We start from the raw sequence: 19,132 nt of genomic DNA, 5'->3' as shown, positions 1-19,132 counted from the left end.
TCTCTAACCAATCCAGTTCTGATAAGAAGAGTGTAATTTCTTGCTCAGAATCTGGGAGTCCTCTGTCCTAGACAGACAAGTCAATCCTTGTGTGGGTTGTTGACTGGCACAAATCTCCTTGTTATTATTGGATCTGATCTTCCCTGAAGGTTTAACTTTGGACATACAGATATGTGAACAATGATGCAACCAGTTCAAAGGGAAAGTTAGAGTAATGCTTTCGTCATAAACTGATCTAGTGTTAGCAAATGGTCCCTTGTTGCGAAGAAATAAGTAGCATGTAAGCTATGTCCAATGTTCTTTTTCTTCTTTTTGTGTAGCAATTGTCCTGGAGTGCAGTGTTGACGTCTAGCACAACATTTTTTCTTTCTAGTCAAAATGCAGGGTGCACTGCCTTGGTGTCCTGGATAATGTTGATATTTATAATTGGCTGAATAGCTTTCTTTTGCTTGTATCATGGTTCTTAGATGTGATGTGTTTTTACAGTAGTGACATGGAGTTCTTGAATAGGCTGCCTTGAAAAGGATGGTCGTCATTACTCCTGAGCATCTTCTAACCCCAGAGACACTTGAATTGCTTAAATAAGGTGAATTTATCATCACTGATCGTGAAAAGAACCTTGAACACCAAACATTCATAACCAAGCAAAATAAATGCCTTTGAATGGCTGCATTCTTGGGCTCTTTTATTACCGAAGTTGTATGATATATTTTAATTTATCAAGGCTGTTATTCTTATAAAATATAGTCTAACTGAGCTTGTGTCACATGTTAGACTATAACTAAACTATAACCTCTCAAGCTCTGAAACACTTGGTGTCATATAGTACTGGTTCTTCACTTAGTCAACAATTTAGTCCTTAATGACATTGTCCTTTGTAGGTGTTTCCTGTTCAACAAGTAGCTAAGGAGTTTGTGTTGCAAGTGGTTAGCATATTAGGAACTCTTGGGCAAGTCTTTGATGTTTCTGAATTGGCTCCCACAAATGTAGTGAACAGGCCCAAGTAATCTTTTTATAGCTCGGATGTGGAGTTGAAAGCCGTAACACTGAGTATGCTGGTCATTGGTATGACCATGTATCTTTTTGTTAGCGAGTATGGCAATAGCTTTAGCAGTGCTTCCATCTGCCCTTGATGTGCTTACTTCTGCTTGTATATACGGGTGCTGCATCTCTATTGACCGTTGCAGCAGTTCAACAAGTTCCATAATCCAAGATATGATGGACATGGAAATAACAGGTGCGAGATAGCTTGATCATATCCTGTTCACAGTTCTATTTTATTGTGAAATAAGTAACAGAAAATTACAAACCAATCTGTAAATGTATTTAGCACAACATGATGACAAGTCGATATAATTTTTGTGTTATGAAAGTAATGCACCTCGCCAAACACAGGGACTACTTCCCCTTCCACACCCCCTATACCCCTCCTTTCTCTCCCAACATTGCCAGTTTTTCGACCAATGAAATGAGCAAAGGAAACTGTAGGCAAAACTGTCATGGTGATTCATGAGATTGTAGTGATACCTGGAAACACGGCAGGTATCATATATGTTTGTGTATTACCCTCTCCATCCCCCCCCCCCCCCCCCCCACAACATAATGTGTCCTCGAGTATATTTGTGGGGCAACACCACAGGGCCATTATAAGACCTTCCAGCCAATCATGGAACAAGGCGTTTTAATCATATTATTCATCTATGATTATATAATTATTAATATAAGTCCGGTCAGTCTTAATTGATGGATGGTATCAAAGTCCGGATTTAAGTATAGGAAATTGTTTCAGCACATTTTTCATGTCCGATGATGACTTTTCTTGTTTGCTCCGCTATGCTGTGCTCAACTATGCTCACATTTTTGTCAGTGCCCAATTCTGTTTGGGTGATACAATGTTCCAGAACAAGACTGTAGCCACAAAGGAAGCCCATCAATCAAAAGTCACATAATACCCTCAATGATGATGTTCCTGTATATAATTCATTATTATATGGTATTTTAAACCAGACCATTGAGTCACTTTTCCAGATGACATGCCATATTTATAAATATCCTGCAAAACTGAACTTCATTTCTCGATGAAATATTGAGACAGTCCTTTTAACTTGGTAAACAATCAAGATTTAACTGGTATGGTGGAAGATATCAATCTTAAAAGTGAATTGAAAACCTTTTTAAACTAATGTGTAAGTTATTCATTGTTTTATCTCCATTGACATTCTATTTGATATCTGTTACACAAAATCTTAAAAAAAAATAATAAACATGACAGAACTGTATACCAGAAATTATTTTCATTATACATGCCTTTCATAGTTCTTCCAATTGTTTTGACAGATTATATTAGGAGGGTTTGCTGAACAATCAAAAGCATCAGTGCTTCACATGTCTTCACTTTTCCATGCATTCATCTTATGCCAGGTAAAGAGTATAATTTTTGGCCTATTGGGATATTGAGCATATATTTTAATAGCATTAAAACTTTGACTAATGATGAATTTGTGGATTTTTAAACAAGTATGTCTGCAGAAGAGAAAGACTGGTACATTATGTATTCTGTATGCTTTTATTCAGCTTTGGACAGTTTATCTGGAGCAAGGAATAGGAGGTTCACCTAATAATGACACCAACACAAGTATCTCAGCCATTTTAACAGATTTCTGGGCTAAAGTTACACCAGGTATTCTTCAGCTTGTGTCACATTCTAAAGTGGTAAGTGTCACCATTCCTTTTGTTTAAAATAAGCAGATAAACTCTTTATTGTATTAATTTGTTTAGAAGTAGTTTGTACTTAGGCATTGTTTCTGTTCAGTGTTATTAGGGTCACAAAGCTAAAGAAAAAATATACAAATGTTATTTATTTTTGGGGAAACAGTGGCATATTTCGTAAAGCAAATAGCGAGAAGAGTGGAAAGTATTATAGTTACAGTTAAACTTTTAGTTATGAATAAATTCATACTCTAAAACTAAGGATAAATAAAAAAGGGGGGTTAAATTATGTGGTACCCTGTGGTAACAATTGCAATCCTTAGGGTGTTTTGTAATTTTAGTTAGCTTAAGCTGATTTCATTATAGCTGTAACATGGAAGTTGTAATATTTGAAGGTATTAGTGTTCTAACAGTGTATGCTGCATAGATGGTATAGATTTCTTATTAAATATTCCATATACAAAACTTACATGGTAACAAATGAAGTGCTATATACATGGTATATTACTAAAAGTACATTTTTGAATTTTTTAAACCTGACATTAGATGTTAGGTTCATTGGAGTTTGATCACAACTCTGTAAAACATACATATTTTCATTCCTTGGAATTCCCAGGTTCACCAGATTCCAGTCAGCAAACAGAAATTTTCTACATTCAGGCATCATCCCTTCTCTTCTCTTTTTTTTCAAGTAAATCTTAACTATTAACACATTATTATATGAGAAATTGGCCTTTGTTTCCATTTTTTCTCAAATCTACTCATAGTTTTTCTTTTCTTTCCTGCATTATTCTACCATTTTATTATTGATCTTGTATGTTACACTAGTTCCCTCTGCTCTGCTGTACGTAGTACTCTGTTTCAAATTTGACTTATATTGCTACTTAGTGTTACATGTAATCGAGGTCTTACCAGCCTTAGTGTATTATTAAGTGTGGTGTTTACATTTTTTGTATTTATCTGCATACTGATTGATGTGCAGCCTCAAACTTGTCGGTATCGTTCAGGTTAAGCTTATAACTCTTTCACGTCGTGAAATTGGGACTTTAGCCTGCTTTGTAGCTCATTCGTCCCCTCAGTTCGCCAGTGACATGTACTACTACTATTGGTTGCACAAGCAGTGATGAAGGCGAGTCAGAAGACGAGGACTTACAAGTCATTTATTGCCCCCCAAGACGCCTATTGATCTGTCTACCTCCATAACTTTGGATGTTTCCATCTCCAGTTCAGTCTAATAGTTGCTTTCCTCCTTGGTTTCTTTGCAGGAGAAAATTTTGTTGGATGAGGTGTCTTTTAAACCCATGGCCCTCATTCTCTGAGCACTAGAGTGATTGTAGTATGAGAAGAAATTATAACTTCTGTATATTCAATCCAAAATATATGAAATAAAATGAAATCCTTTTCTCTTACAAATGATAATTTTCTTCTTAAATGCAAAGGAAGACTCAAGAAAAGAAGCTTAATTTTTAAGAAACTAATTAGGAATTACGTTTTTTATGGTTATTAGAGAAAATATTGTATTATGTGTGATGAATGATATAAAACAGGTTTTGATGTAGGGAAAACCTATTTTTGGTAGCCACTGTGAGTCCTAAAAGGAGTTACTCTCATGGTTCGCATAGGGCTCCATAAAACACCACAACCAATCTCAAAGAATTCTCTTCTAGTTGGTCTCGGCCAGAATAGTGCTTGTTGGCAGCGTGTATGTCGGCCATTTTCCTCATTAATTACGCCAGCCCCATACCTTTTCGTGAGGGAAAGTGAGTGGGTTTGAGGACTCACAGTAGCTATCGATAATATGGCTTAGTTCCTAATGAATCAATCCCAATACCCCAATGGTCTTAGATGAAGTCACAAGGTATCAACCATTTTCATTATTCCAAATGCCCATTATTATATGGCAACAAAGAATAGGAAACAACCCACGAACCTGTATTTATATTAAAACTTGTGCTGTAGTTCTAAGGTAACTTACCCAAATGTGTTGGGTCCGGCTGTAGGATTATTGTTCCTTTCTCGGTGGAATTATTGTGCTACGATATAGGAAAAGTGGACCATTTGGTATGCTTGCCATGACATCTAGGTAAACCATGAGTGCTTGAACCGGGCATAATGTTTTATCTGAAATTTGTGCTAAGTTCATTTATCAGAAAAGGAGAAAGTAAAAAATGATGGCTAGATGTATGAATGATGTAATGTTGTCCCTGTCTAAGAGAGCCCAGTTAGCTAATCAGAGCTCCTGATGCCAAAATAGTCAAGAATGAGTTGTAGTTGTATTGGGTCCATTGAATTGAGGTAATGACAAGAATCGGAGCACCATACTCAAGCGGCTTAATGTTAATTTTGGCCTGAATCATGCACTATATGGTAAAAGCATGAAACTTGGTTTATTATTAGTATACATCATAATGAACATATTAAAGATTGGAGACATTCTGGATCTGACTCCTGTCGGCGATGGCGGCCATTTTGAAAAATGACCTTCATCCCTCATGAATAAATATTTGCAAATCAAGCAACACAACTTTGGCATTGCAGACACATAATAAAGACATGCTAATTTATGTTATTAACCCTGATAAATTGATTTAGACCACTAACTTAATGCTATAATCATATTTTTGGACCATATTTTAGGATAAATGAGATTTTTTGTTAATCAAAATAAAATTATGAACCGTATTATGCTCATATATCATTAATTATAAGTTATTTTTAGAAAACATTACTAAGTACAAAGACCTCATTCTGATCATTACATAGATGTATGGTCTCATGTGTTATACAACATACTTTTTTAAAGCAAATGACGGTACTGTATGCGTATGGTCAGCACTTAAGGATACTGTTACAAAACTCAACTTTTTAAAAATTTCTGTTTGTCCTTGTTTTATATAATCTTATTACACTAATTTTGAGTCAAAACAAATAACAAAGCTTCATATATTTTTTAATGGCAAGTTAGGTAATTTACACTTTTTTGTTTCAGGAAGGTAGTAATCTCATCAGTGGCACCTTATAAGGACCAGGCATTCAGGCTGGTCTCAGACAGTGACCTATGAGCATGGAGAAGGACAATACATCAGTTGACTGGATGTATAGTGTCTGTTCTATGAGAAAGATTCTACCAAAAACTTCAGTGCTCAGCAGAATTCAGAGACAAGTTCCTAGGTGTTGGTTATTCATCTATTGCTGAAAACCTTACCAATAAACATCAAGCTGACTTGTTTGGATGATGGAGGTAGAGTTCCACAGACATTGCTGCGAAGGAAGGCAAAATTCCACAAAGTTGCTGTCTAAATTACAAAACAAACGAACAACAACATCCAAGTAAAAGAAAGAGACTCCTGGACGATGAGAGTACATCATGTGGTGCAATTAAACATTGCATACATCAAAACGATTCTAGAATTAAAACTATATTTGATAAATGGTTTCTTTGTGATGAGCCTGCAAGTACTAGTAGACCCCTGCATGCTTCATAGCAGTCTGTCATATCAGTAGAACACTGCCATACATGGGCATCAAGGTCAAATGTTTGGACTTCATGGAAGGGTCTAGTAATACTTGCAGGCTTATCACAAAGAAAACATTTGGCAATTTTAGTTTTAGTTCCAGAATCATTTTGACGATTGCAATGTTTATTTGCACCACGTGATGTACTCTCTTCGTCCAGGAGTCTCTTCCTTTTACTTGCACATTGTAATTCATTTATGTTGTACTTCAGTCGGCAACTTTTGTGGAATTTTGCGTTCCTTCGCAACAATGTTTGTTGAACACCATCTCTACCATCTGAACAAGTCAGTTTGATGTTTACTGGTAAGCAAATTAGGTCGTTGAATGATTTCAGATTTTTAGCAATAGTTGAATAACCAACACTTTGGCACCTGTCTGTGCATTCTGCTGGGCACTAAAGTTTCTCACTAGTATCTTTCTAACAGAACAGACACTCATTTCAGTCAGTTGATGTATTGTCCTCTTCAGGTGGTGTTAGGTCACTGTCTGACACCAGCTTGAATGTCTTGTCCTTACGAGATGCCATTGATGAGATTCACTGCCTTCCTGAAACAAAACAAAAAAAAATGCAAATTAATCACCATGTCACTCAAAAATATATGAAGCTTTGTGATTTGTTTTTCTTAAAAATCAATGTAATAAAATTACATAAAACAAACATAAACAGACATTTTTTAAAAGTTGCGTTTTGTGACAGTATCCCCAAGTGCTGACTATACTTGCAAGGTAAAGTACCATTATTTGTTTTAAAAAGTATCTTGTATAACACATAAGACTGAGGTCTTTGTACTTTACTTGGTAATGTTTACTGAAATAACCTAAAATATGGTCCGAAAATATGATTATAGCATTAAATTAGTGGTCTAAATCGATTTATCAGGATCAAAAACTTAAATTAACATGTCTTCCTTATGAGTCTGTAATACTGAGTCTTGTTACATGATTTACAAATATTTATTCTAAATGGATGACGGTCATTTTCCAAAATGGCTGCCATCACCAACAGACGTCAAATCTAGAATGCCTCCAATCTTTAAAATGTTCATTATGATGTATACCAACAGCGTACCAAGTTTCATTCTTTTATCTTGAAGTGCATGATTTCACACTTACCTGCTGGACTTACCTTATTCAGAGACCAGGTAATGTGAAGCCTTGCACGAGCCAGTCTTGCAATGCAAAAGACCAGAGAACGGAAGTAACAATTTCTATATTACTTACAATTTCTATGTTAGAGTCAATTTCAAAATTATAAAGCAAGGGTTCCAACAAAGCTGCCTTGTAGGCCATGACTGTTGTAATAGCAAGATACTTATCCTCAAAAAGATATATAAGAAAATGTACAACTGTTTCAACACAGACTTCAACTGAGCTCTCAGGATGGATGTAATCTAACCACACTTTCCATGTGGATTGGTATTGTTGGGTAGATGAAGTTTGTAATTTTTGCACTAGCTACATGGCAATGTTAGGTGAATAACCTTCATGGTAGACTAGGTTTAAAAAATCCACATGTGAAAGAAAGTCTTGGCTCCTACTGTATGGGATACATCGGCGGGTGTTAATGGAATCTATTTTTTCACCAGTTGTTGAAGCAGAAAGGATCAGTGACTGCCCAGTCAATTTGGGGCTACTAAGTAAGCTGTTCTGTTGAATGCTAGTGTGGTACATCCGTCATAATCGGGTTGGTTAGGGACCACAACCACCTACATTTAATTGGTATCCCCTCTTAAAAATGCTTATACTGCCTATTGTAACAGTTCAAACATCTAAGACCATCTCTACAGACACTTATAACTGCCTATTTTAATAGTTCAAACGCCAAATATACATTGAACTATTATCCCAAAACACTTTAATATAATTTCAAAGTCATCTTACATTACCCTTAAAAATATATGGCTACAACTGTGTGAAAACTAATCAAGTTACCCCTATATTCAAGCACAGCCATTTTTTCTCAATAAAAAGATTATAAATGCAATCTACAGTTATAAGATATTCTCTTCTTTATGTACACGTTACAATGATTTACTAATTTTCATCCTTCAGTTGCAGTCTAGGCCGAGGATTGGACCTACCACAAACACAAACTGTAACAGGCCCAGCATTTGCCCCAACTGTTGTCTAAAAAAACTGGGCTGTGCAAGGAACCTTTTCACGTCCTTCAGTACTCTGGTTAGAGTATGGAAAGAGAGAGCTGGCTGCAAAGTGTATCCCAATGAAGTATCAGCCACAGAAAACATCTTCTGGATGTAAGGCTGGATTTGCTCCAATTTATTAGAAAACCTTTTGACTGGGGTCTGTTGGCTACTACTGTCATGTTTTGTAAGCACTCTTGTCTGGTGGCTCCTGAGATTAGCCAATTGTCTAGGTAGGCCACCAATTGAATTCCTTTCTTCCTGAGTTCAGGGACAACCATTGCTGCTAATTTTGTAAAAACTCTTGGGGCAATATTTAACCTGTGAGGCATGACTTTGAATCTGCACATTTCCTTCCATATCTGAAACCCTGGGAAGGGCCAGAAGGGAATGGTGTTCGAGACATGCTAGTATGTCTTTCAGATCTATAGAGATGCCCCAGGTCCCATGTGGAATGAATGAACTTTCTTGGGCAACAGTAGTCATCCGGAAACTGTGGCCAACAATGTGTGTTCAAACTTGACAGGTTGAGGATCACCCTTCATTCGGAGGAATCATTCTTTGGGAAGCTGAAGAGGCGTGCTTGGTGGCTAATATTTGAGCATTTCTCCATGGCTTCCTTTAAGAGCTCCTTCTGCACATATTCTTCTGAGGGGTCTGGTTTTTGGAAAAAACCCTATAGAGGGGGGAAGGGTGAGACCATTTCCACCCTAACCCATTAAAGATAATACTGGGAAGAACTTCCACTGCTAGTGATGCTGAAGAAGATTACCCCGACCATGCAAGTCCTATTGGAGCCCACCTCTTCCCTTGCCTCTAATAGACAGTCCAGAAGTTTATTTTCTTTGTCCCTGGTAGGAGTCTTTGTCCACTTCAAAATAGGTGCTGTTGCTGCTGATGTTCCCTCCTCTGTTGTTGGAGAGATCATTTAGGAGTGACTGGAGGCTTGTAGTGCTCTGAGTCTTATTGAGCTTTCTTTGGCTTAGGAAGAGGATGAAGATGAAACACTCGAGTATATTCTTTCCTGGGTTCCCCTTATCCTAGGAAAGCACATATTATAGAGTTCTGTTGTTGGGCTCATTAAATGAGTTGAGCAACAAAAGAATCTTCAAAATGGTCCCTACAGAAGGGGAAAGAATTTCATAGGGAGGCTACATTTGGGAGCAACATGTTGGAGCCCACCAATGCTTCCTTTCAAACCTTAATATGACACTCCTGAAAATCACAGTAAGCTCCCCAACGGTTCGCATAAGTGTTTTGGCTACAGCAGTTAACATTGTTCTGAAGATTCTGGAATCCCTCTCATAGCAACTTTCAGCATAATAATAGCAGTTATGATATTGAGGAGGTGGAATGTGGCATGAAATTCAACCATGGCTGTCCGTCTGAGATTTTTATTGTAGGGGTCCCAAACAGCTGGGTAGCTATGTCCAAAGGGAGCTTTTTTCCTCTCAAAAGGAGGACAAGATACTCGGATGGTAAAAACAAGTGGCTTTATTTCTTCCATTAACTCTTGCTTCTCAGCCACCACAAAATTCCAAAAATCTGTTTCATATGACTGAACTTTTTAAAAGTGAAGCAGCATGAGATTGGGGCTACCCAGAGTGTTTATTGGTTCCCTAAAATTGTTGTAGAGCTTTATTTTTTACTACCCTGGAAAAAGGTTGCTTCTATGACTTTCATTGCTGTATTCATAAGCAGGATAACCATCTCTGGCATTTACTGAATTCCTGTTGAAGGAGGGACCAAGAGCCATTCAGTATTACAAAAGTTGCTCTGTCCCAGTTCTACGGCTCAACTTCAGTTAGAGTTCTCCTTTCATTAATAAGGTATTTTCCATGGGGCGTCATACCAAGGGTTATCAGTATTATCCGGGGTGGATATGATGCCCATACTACATTATGATTTGAAGTTTTATAGTCTGAACTGACTGTATTATTGTTAATAGTTGAGATCTGGGAGTGAGTAAGCTGCTTATTAATACCTGTTCTGATTTCTGCCCTGGCATACTGTGTAGCCTCTCTGTTTTCTTGGTGAAAGGGTGGTAAATTTTTACATGTTAAATCTAATTCAGTAACTTAAACTGACCAGATTTCCTCTTGGGAATCATGGACAGTGTCTCTAATTTACTAATGCTCAGTAGCAAGGACATCCCTGGTGGAGCTCATAAATTCCTCCTGGAATTCTGAAAATACTACAAGCAGAATTTCCTTATCAGGGACGCCTGCGTGAATTGATTGTGCCAGGTAGTTGTAGCACCACAGCCTGGCAGGATAGACGTCCTGGATAAATCCTATACCCCCTAGAAGATAGACATTTCAGATGTGGTTGGGTAGACCCTATCAGGATCTCCTTAAATGTCTGATTGCTGCATGGGAGAGAGAAGAATCTCATCTGAGGTATCCCTCTTATGTAAAGCACAAGGCAATGCCTCTAGACTGTCTGGATTCAGAAGAGTAGTTTTAGTGACTATGTCCATTTTCTGCCTAATATTAGTGCCATCTCTTCAAAGGAAAGACGCTTTCTCTCCATTGGAGGAGTCGACACAGGAAGTTCTAGGAATCAGTGCTTTGTTTTATTAGCTTAAACACGAATTCCGCTCTGAGGGTGAAGGAAACACTGCTGGAGATCTACCAGAAAGATATAGTCTCCTCCTCCCTTACCCCTACTAAAACCTATGACCCATAGAGACATCATTTAAGCTGCGGCCACTAACATATTGCATATTTCACATATGTCCGGCAACCAACCAAATTCTTCTTTATTCCTACAAGAGCTTTGTTCATGACAAGTGATATGAGCCATACCCCCAGGCGAAAAGCGCACTGAGCAATTTGCTGTGGCGCATGTAATCTGTGGGTCTTGCATAATAGTAGCCCTGCAGTAGTGAAAGGATCAAGTATTCATTAGAAACTGCCAAGTGCTAACTGTATAGGTAGCAAACATAAGATAAAGCAGGCTAACTTGGCCACAAGTATGTAGCCATAGTATGCTGTAAGGTATCATGGTCAGTGGGTAAAATATCCGTAAGGCAGTAGTAATGTATTAAAATATTAATTCAAAATTAGAACCATAACTTTGCCTTAAAAGTATTTTATCACACGTTACTCAATTCAATTAAGACAAAACTAACTGGATACATAAATCCTATTTCTGTACATATTTATAATTTTGTTTACCTGGTCTGTACTCCTTAGCAGTAAGTAAATGTTATATGCTACATCAGGAGGTACTACATAATTAAAATATTAGTTATTGGAATTATTGTGCCATGTTTTATATAAACAAGATATGTATATATATAAGGTTTTAATTAGTTTGCCAAAATTTACTATCTGGAAAATGTAAATTTAATATTCCTGTGGGAAATAACAACTATCATAAGAATTTTCTTAATGTACCATCCCTAATGGCTTAGTAATATTTCATAAGTAGATCCATTAAATGAATTTTCGTTCATGCTTGATAAAAGTCCTCCTTTATTAGGGATAAATGGGAAACTTTCCATGTCACAAAATCCATTTAGTTGGATCACCAAATACTACAAATTAAATTAAAAGCTTTCACTAAATCTAAGGCTTGGAAGTCAAGCACAATTGGGAATTATTATCATGACAATCTTTTGTAAATGAGAGGTTAGGTTATCACGATTCATGCATTTGGGTAGCCTAAAATTATCTACCAATGTTAAAACGTCATTAACTAATGAATTTCAATAACCAAAATGTCTAATATTGCATTATTGTTAAATATTGCTTTGTTAGACAGAAAAACAAAAAGAAAAACAGCACGGCACTATAGCATAGCCTGATGATCCAATCCTAACTTCTCACCTTGCAGGAGACCCAGCAACTCCCAGCTTTAACAAGTATAAACCTGCCAGATAAAAATGATGGTCTAAAACTTTTTACCATGACTTAAACCTATGCACTTGTCTTGCTTCTAAGTTTAGCTCTTCCACGGTGAACAAATCAAGGATTCAGGGAAAATAATTTGGGATGGAAGCTGTGGAGGTTGTTAACACTGCCAAGACCAAAAAATGTAATGAAAAAAATGGCCACCATACATGTTGTTGGCACATCAGTGTGTGAAGGATGAAGGAAGAACCCTCTAAAAGATTCAGAGCTGATGCAACGCTGTTTTTCGGCAAAAACTTTTTATCAGAGCATCGGATAAAGGTGATAGTTGGCAAGTGTATATTTCATAACCCTACCTAATTTTTTAAATTATTATTTTGTACCTAAGCTCAATGGTGCTTACCAGATTTTGAACGCATTAGTGATGTTAACCTATTACGCCAAGAGGCTCCACCCTGTAGAGGTTTCATCGCAACTTCCACAGCGGCTGTTGTGACTAAATTGTTAGCTTGGAATTCTTCCATTTTCTTGGTACTCATATTGTTTCTACTTTACAAATAAATCGGTGCATGTAACTCATCCACATAATGAACCCGTTTATAGCTCATTTGTTAATTCTACAGCTATTCAGGGTGGGGATACAAAAAGACAGTCTGGTTTTTTTACCAAAGGTTTTGACACTATATCCTTCTATTTGCTGCTGAAGCAAGAGATGGGTGTTGCCAAGTAACTGTTACCCAATATAGAAATAATCGTCTATTCAAGGGTTTTCTCGCTCTTGCCTCAAATCTTGTTTGTATACAAAGTGGCAAGCCGTAGCACAAATGCAGTCTTGCAACCACCAGGACAACTCCATATCTTGCTGGCCATTCTCAAATTTCTTAAGCCTACTATGCATTCCAGAGGCCATGAAGTAGTGTTTTTCGTAAACAACTTCTAAGCCCATGTATGGATTGCCAAGCTACTAAAGCATTGAGTGTTTCAAACATTTTCCTGTTCATGGTAGTACACTGACAGGTGTGCTTAATTAAGCCATTTACTCGTAGAAAAAAGATCAACTTCTTGCCTTACTAAGACCGTTTTGAACAAGTTGTGCTTTATGACGTATCTGTGACACAGTGCCATCCCCCTTACCTATAGATTAAAACATAATTATTAAAAAAAAGTTTATATATCTTCATATAATATATTAATTTGGTTTTAAAAAGTTTGTATTGCCAGGATAGGTAAAAGGACATTTAACCATAAATCAGACAACCATTTGATAAGTTATAATGAAGGATACACTACGTATACCAACGTCTCTGATACACGTCACCACTTTTGCGGTTGGGTGGGTAAGTGCAGCTTTAACCAAATTTTCTTAAGTAAAAAAGGTAATGAAGCATAAATGGAGATACAGAGTATTTATTTCCGAAAATCAGGACGAAGTTTGAAGCGCACAGTGCTTTAGTGACATGGAAATCCATAAGTCTGTTTATAAGTTGTTTATGAAAAATGCTATGTCATGGCCTCTGTGATTTTCTTGGTTCCGGCATCGGCGACTTCATTTTACTCTATAACTATCAAAACAATCAAACTTAGGTACCAAATAATACTTGCAAAAATTAGGTATGGTTATAAAATATACACCTGCCAACTTTCGCCTTTATCTGATGCTTTGATAAAAAGTTATTGCCGAAAAACAGTATTCCATCAGCCCTGAAACCCTTAGTAGGCAGTCATTGTACATAAAGAGAGAGTCCTTTATATTCTATCATTGTGTCCACATGCAATAATCTGGCTGAGACCAACTAGAGAAGATTCTTTGGGACTGGTTGGTCTGTCTTATAAAGCCTTACGAGAGTAGCCCTTTTGAAGAAGAACAGCAAGTCTGCCATCAAAAACTTAATTGGGGCAGGCAGAATAGTCTATCAAGGTGATCCATGTACACAGTTGATTCAAGAATGATTTTCATGTGCTTCCCTCCTAATAGCTATTAAATATTAAAAAACAGGCAAAATATCTTCACGATACGATATTACAACGTAATACAGTATATTTATTTCATACATATTAAAGCTTACTTCCATGTTCTGTAGCCCAGGTGTCCAGGTAACTTTTTTTTATTTTTAGGATTGGTGTTTTTAAAGCGATTACCGCTTCAGATATACTTTCCACTCTTCTTCTAGAAATGTTTTGATAATTATAGATTTTTGCTGGGGCTTTTGTTTTGCTGTATATTTAATGTTGTCTAGATTTCTGTGAAATGTACATAAAAATAATTTTTCATACAGTGTATTTTAAAGATTCAGCTCTATTATTATGCACTCTCCCTGTATTCCCCTGCCAATGACTCCCAGGAATCAGAAGCATCCCAGGTATTTCTGTTACCATGTGCTAAACCTTATTAAATTTCACCACTTAGTGTAAATCAGATTGTAACTTCATGAAATGTGGATGGAGATTTAGTTTTAGTAGAATAAGATGAAGTGTATAGAGACCTCTTTGTTTTCATATGCAAATTCCTTTGAGTTCTGTTTTCTCAAAACTTGGAAACGTTTAGTTTTAAGTACATTTAGATTTGTACAGCTTCTTTTCCGCCCTGTGATATAAGTTTGCCTTGTTTACACTATGGCTTATGATATTTAGTTATTCTGCTCATATAATATAGAGTTAAGACAGTTGCTGTATATTTTTGGTAGAATATGGTTAGTTTCATTATTATAATTAAGATATAAACTTGTAGACAGCTTAGATGGTATTAGTAATGCCTGAAATTGGCTATATGATTGGAATATGTTCCATGATGACCAATTATTAAGGGAAAAATCGCAAAGCAATCTTGACTTCATATTCGAAAAACAGGGATGCAATTTCAGTGATCAAATCCTTCCTATTTTGTGACCTTATTGTGACATATCATCTTTTGGGCCAGATACAGTATATTGATTACAAAGATAAAAGAATTCTGTATTTATCATGTCTAAGGAAGGTGAAGTTGTCAACAATTCTCCTTCCCCTATCTATAAAATTTTATGAAATACAAGTGTTTCATCATCGTCATCTAGAGTAGCTCCAAGGACAAGAGTAGGAATATCTGAGTTGGTGCGCGGTTCATACCAGGTGGAGTTGGGAGTGACTCAGACCAAGTAGAGGCGGGGGTGGGGAGAAGCAGCTCATCTAGAGGATAATGGACAAGAAGAGTCAAGATGAACAGCAGAGAAGAAAGGGAAATAAGTAGAATGGTCGTTAGAGACAGGTTTAAAGAGTGCCAAAATCATTGTCTGCAGGGCACATTACTTTTCCAACATCTCATCACTTGAGATAATGTCCTCACTGATTGATGGCATTGTCACACACCACTCAGGAGTTGCTAGAATCAACCTCCTTTAAATTACTGACGTCATCAAGCTTATTCCCTGGGCTCCTTGGTTCTACTGTATATGCATGTCAAGTTCCATCAACTCCTCGGTGAGGGACTTGCTATAACTTAACCTGGTTTGTGACATCCCAGGCCACTATTTCAATCCTTGAAACTAGCAAAAAAAGATAAAGCCTTTGTTGTTACCATGTAAAAGGATAGGTATGAAAAAGTTTACCTGAACCTAAATTAATAGGTACCTTTCCATTTCTGGCATGATGGGGTCATATGTCCTGCTGAACATCTTGGTAGCTTAGGAATATGTGCACAGACCTGCAGCAACAATATCAAAATACTTATGAAGGACCTTCAACTCCACTGATTGGCCCAGTCATTGTGTTATCGGCATTTCACGACTCACTGTGAATAGCTCAACCTCATGAGCCAAGCTCTTATACAACTTCATAGGTCTGGAGACGTTACCCTACATACATTACACTTGGGAGACTTGTCCGAGATAATCATTACCATTCAAAACACATGAATATAATCACACAGTAAACTTACTCATTTCATTCACAACAGATATGATTACTTAAAATAAAGCTGCTCTGATTTATCACAAGGGATGACAGATTGCCTAGAACAGAGTGTGACAGGCAATATATTGGAGTATTTTGGAATGCCTTTCGCTGTTGAGTTTGAATTTGGTCCTAGATTGTATTTACAACATTTTATAAAATAGTCTACTAAGACATGAAATTCCTTTTCTGAAAGTTGATCAGGACGAAATACACATTATTAGATCCACCCGAAATTTCCAGTGATAAGTTTTGTACAACAAGGATTACCTAGTATACTTAAGCGAGGTCTCAAATGGGTGCCATCTTAAGTGAGTCAGTTACCCTGGTGACTGGGTTGTCTTGACATCGAGTTGACCATTGTTTGATTGAGTCCCAACACTGTCACTTCTTGATTAAATTCTGGGATTGGTCATGATTATTTCAGCTGTCTGAAGACTGGTTTCTGCCTCATGACTGGATCTGACCTCTGTGTAGTGCATACCTGGAAAAGACATGCCATCTGCTCAGCTTCTTGTCACTGAACTCTCTTTTCATGCTGTTCCTTGCTGATGGCTAATTTCTGATTCTGTTTGGGTGTTCTGTTACCAGTACCAATGGTTCCCTCAAAAGGATGTGCAGTTTCATGCCTGCTTATTCATACCTTGACTACAAATGTTGACATCAGTGGTAATGTGGTGATCTTGAATTTGTGTTTCATGCCCTCAGTTGGCTCAAGTTTCTTGAAGACAGGGTTACTAACCACTTAGTCATTGCCTCTTTTATTTCTTGCCCTGAAAAAACCATGGTGGGTCACTCCTGCTCAAATGAGGTTGTTGCTTACAACTGAGTAATCTTTCTCAAAAGAAAAGATAAGGCAAGGTAATCACTAATCTGTCCAACTCAAAAACCAAAAATTTAATTTTTTAATTGACTCACGGTTTTACCCTTTCATGCAACATACATATGTCATTTCTCAATACTATCCATAAAGCCCTTGGACTACTCCAAACTCACTGGGCATGTTTTCCGTTATGAAAATTTATGCCCTTGTTGGTGAAGTCTTTGAACCAGTTTTATCACTGGTTGTTGCTAAGATTTGAACGAAGACATATTAAAGTGATTGTAATATTCATTACTCTAATAAAGAGAAATAAGTTATGGTACCTATACTGAAATGCCAGGTAAAGCTTAGGGAAAAAACTATGGTTATACAATTAAGAAAAGTAAATATCCACAATAGAAAGCTATTCAGTTGACAAAACAGTTAAGAAATCTTCACCAGAATACCTCATGGTCGGTATACTTGAAGGTCACAGCTGTTCACTGAATGGTACCCTAAACCATGGAAATGATCATCTAATTCAGAATAAAAGATGAATGAAATCATCCGTGAAAATTTTTGAAATGATTGGCTATTGCAAAGAGCCTGCATCATGTGGAATCAAATAAAACCAGCAAGAACTGTACAGGTGAAGGGAGTATTGAACACGGTGTGTGCTATAATGATATGTGTACATAACATCACGTACGTTTAGAAACCATTGTGTGTTTATACAAAAAAGTAAGCAAAGAAATGGACAGAAGCATTAGTTTACTACTGTATAAAGCCTTCCCGTGGGAAACATTTTTGATACTGTGTATGATGCAGTTTGAGTATTATATTTACATTCCAAGGACGATTGAAATACAAACTCTAATTTGGAAACTGTTCTGCCTTTTCCCCTGTATTGAACGTGTGAGTTTGTTCTTTTGCGTTATTTATGCCTTTATGTTCTCCGGCAATTTTTACACTAAAATGTAAAAATTCCTCTGTTCTTAAAGAGGCTCATTGATATTCTTTGTGCAAGTTAATCCTAAACATTTTCCTGTCATGTAATATACAGTGATTTCTAACTGCGTGTGAAGTAGTGTACTCATATAATTATAGTACAAACAGTGTTCAAGCTCAGAATCTTAAATACTCACAGAATATATTAAAAGGGCTGTTAGATGTCATGTACAACCTGCTCTGAGGATGAGCCCTCCTTTCACCCGCCACAGCTCTTGCTGGTTTTATTTGAAGTGTTCTTAAGGATATGTTAACCAGCCTCTAATCTTTCAGTCTCACATTTATTGCCATAATATTCTCGTGGAATATTTTGTAACAGTCTATCAGTATTCTAGCCTTCTTACCAATTACTTACTTATGTATATATATATATATATATATATATCTATATATATAGATATATATATATAGATATATATTATATTATATATATATATATATATATATATATATATATATATGTGTGTGTGTGTGTGTGTGTGTGTGTGTGTGTGTGTGTGTGTGTGTGTGTGTGTGTGTTGCAGCCCCTCCACTCCCTTGTGTTTATGGTCTTCCTATGCCATTCTATACCCACAAATTTTATTAGCTCGTCAATCCATCGTCTTCTCTTCCTTTCCCTGCATCGTTTGTAATCTCTAGGGTACCGATTCAGTTATTCTTTTCGTCCATCTATTATCTGACATTCTCATTATGTGTCCTGCCCACGCCCATTTCTTTTTCCTACTTATTGTTAGAATATCCTCTTCTTTAGTTTGCTCTCGTATACATGTCGCTCTTTTTCTGTCTCTTAGTGTTATTCCCATTATTATTATTTCCATAGCTCTTTGAGTTGTAACTAGCTTATGCTCTAAAGCTTTAGTAAGGCTCCAAGTTTCTGATGCATAAGTTAATACTGGTAGGACCATCTGATTAAATTCTTTTCTTTTTAGAGAAAGTGGCATTTTACTTTTCATAATCTCATTTTGTTTACCAAACGCTCTCCAATCCAACTCTTATTGTTTTCTCACTGCATTTTCATTCAACATTATCTTAGTTTTACTCATATCCGTTTTCAGTCCTACATTTTTAGGTGATAAGGAATTCGTCGGCTCATGGACTCGAACCACGGAAACCAAGAATTCAGGACGGGGCTAAAGCGTCACTGTACGTCCTGAATTCTTGGTTTCCGTGGTTCG

At 36.8% G+C, this 19,132-nt stretch overlaps 1 protein-coding gene across 9 annotated transcripts in view; it reads left to right on the top strand.

The window, feature by feature from the left end:
* The window catches only part of LOC135222787 (protein unc-79 homolog), an 841,880-nt gene that overhangs the window by 773,834 nt on the left and 48,914 nt on the right, over nucleotides 1-19,132 (top strand). For 7 of the 9 annotated variants that reach the window (XR_010316338.1, XM_064261060.1, XM_064261059.1 and 4 more), the window contains 3 exons: nucleotides 2,338-2,421; nucleotides 2,575-2,712; nucleotides 14,566-14,583. Coding sequence is in view for 8 of the 9 variants with exons in the window: in XM_064261060.1 (XP_064117130.1) it covers nucleotides 2,338-2,421; nucleotides 2,575-2,712; nucleotides 14,566-14,583 (240 nt within the window). In the remaining variant the exon portion in view is untranslated. The remainder of the gene's footprint in view (nucleotides 1-2,337; nucleotides 2,422-2,574; nucleotides 2,713-14,565; nucleotides 14,584-19,132) is intronic. The other 2 variants (XM_064261061.1, XM_064261067.1) reach the window with 1 other exon arrangement.

The sequence above is a fragment of the Macrobrachium nipponense genome, chromosome 8 (genome assembly GCF_015104395.2).
Source record: "Macrobrachium nipponense isolate FS-2020 chromosome 8, ASM1510439v2, whole genome shotgun sequence".
NCBI classification, from domain to species: Eukaryota; Metazoa; Arthropoda; class Malacostraca; order Decapoda; family Palaemonidae; genus Macrobrachium; species Macrobrachium nipponense.
This window is presented reverse-complemented; position numbering and strand designations above follow the sequence as displayed.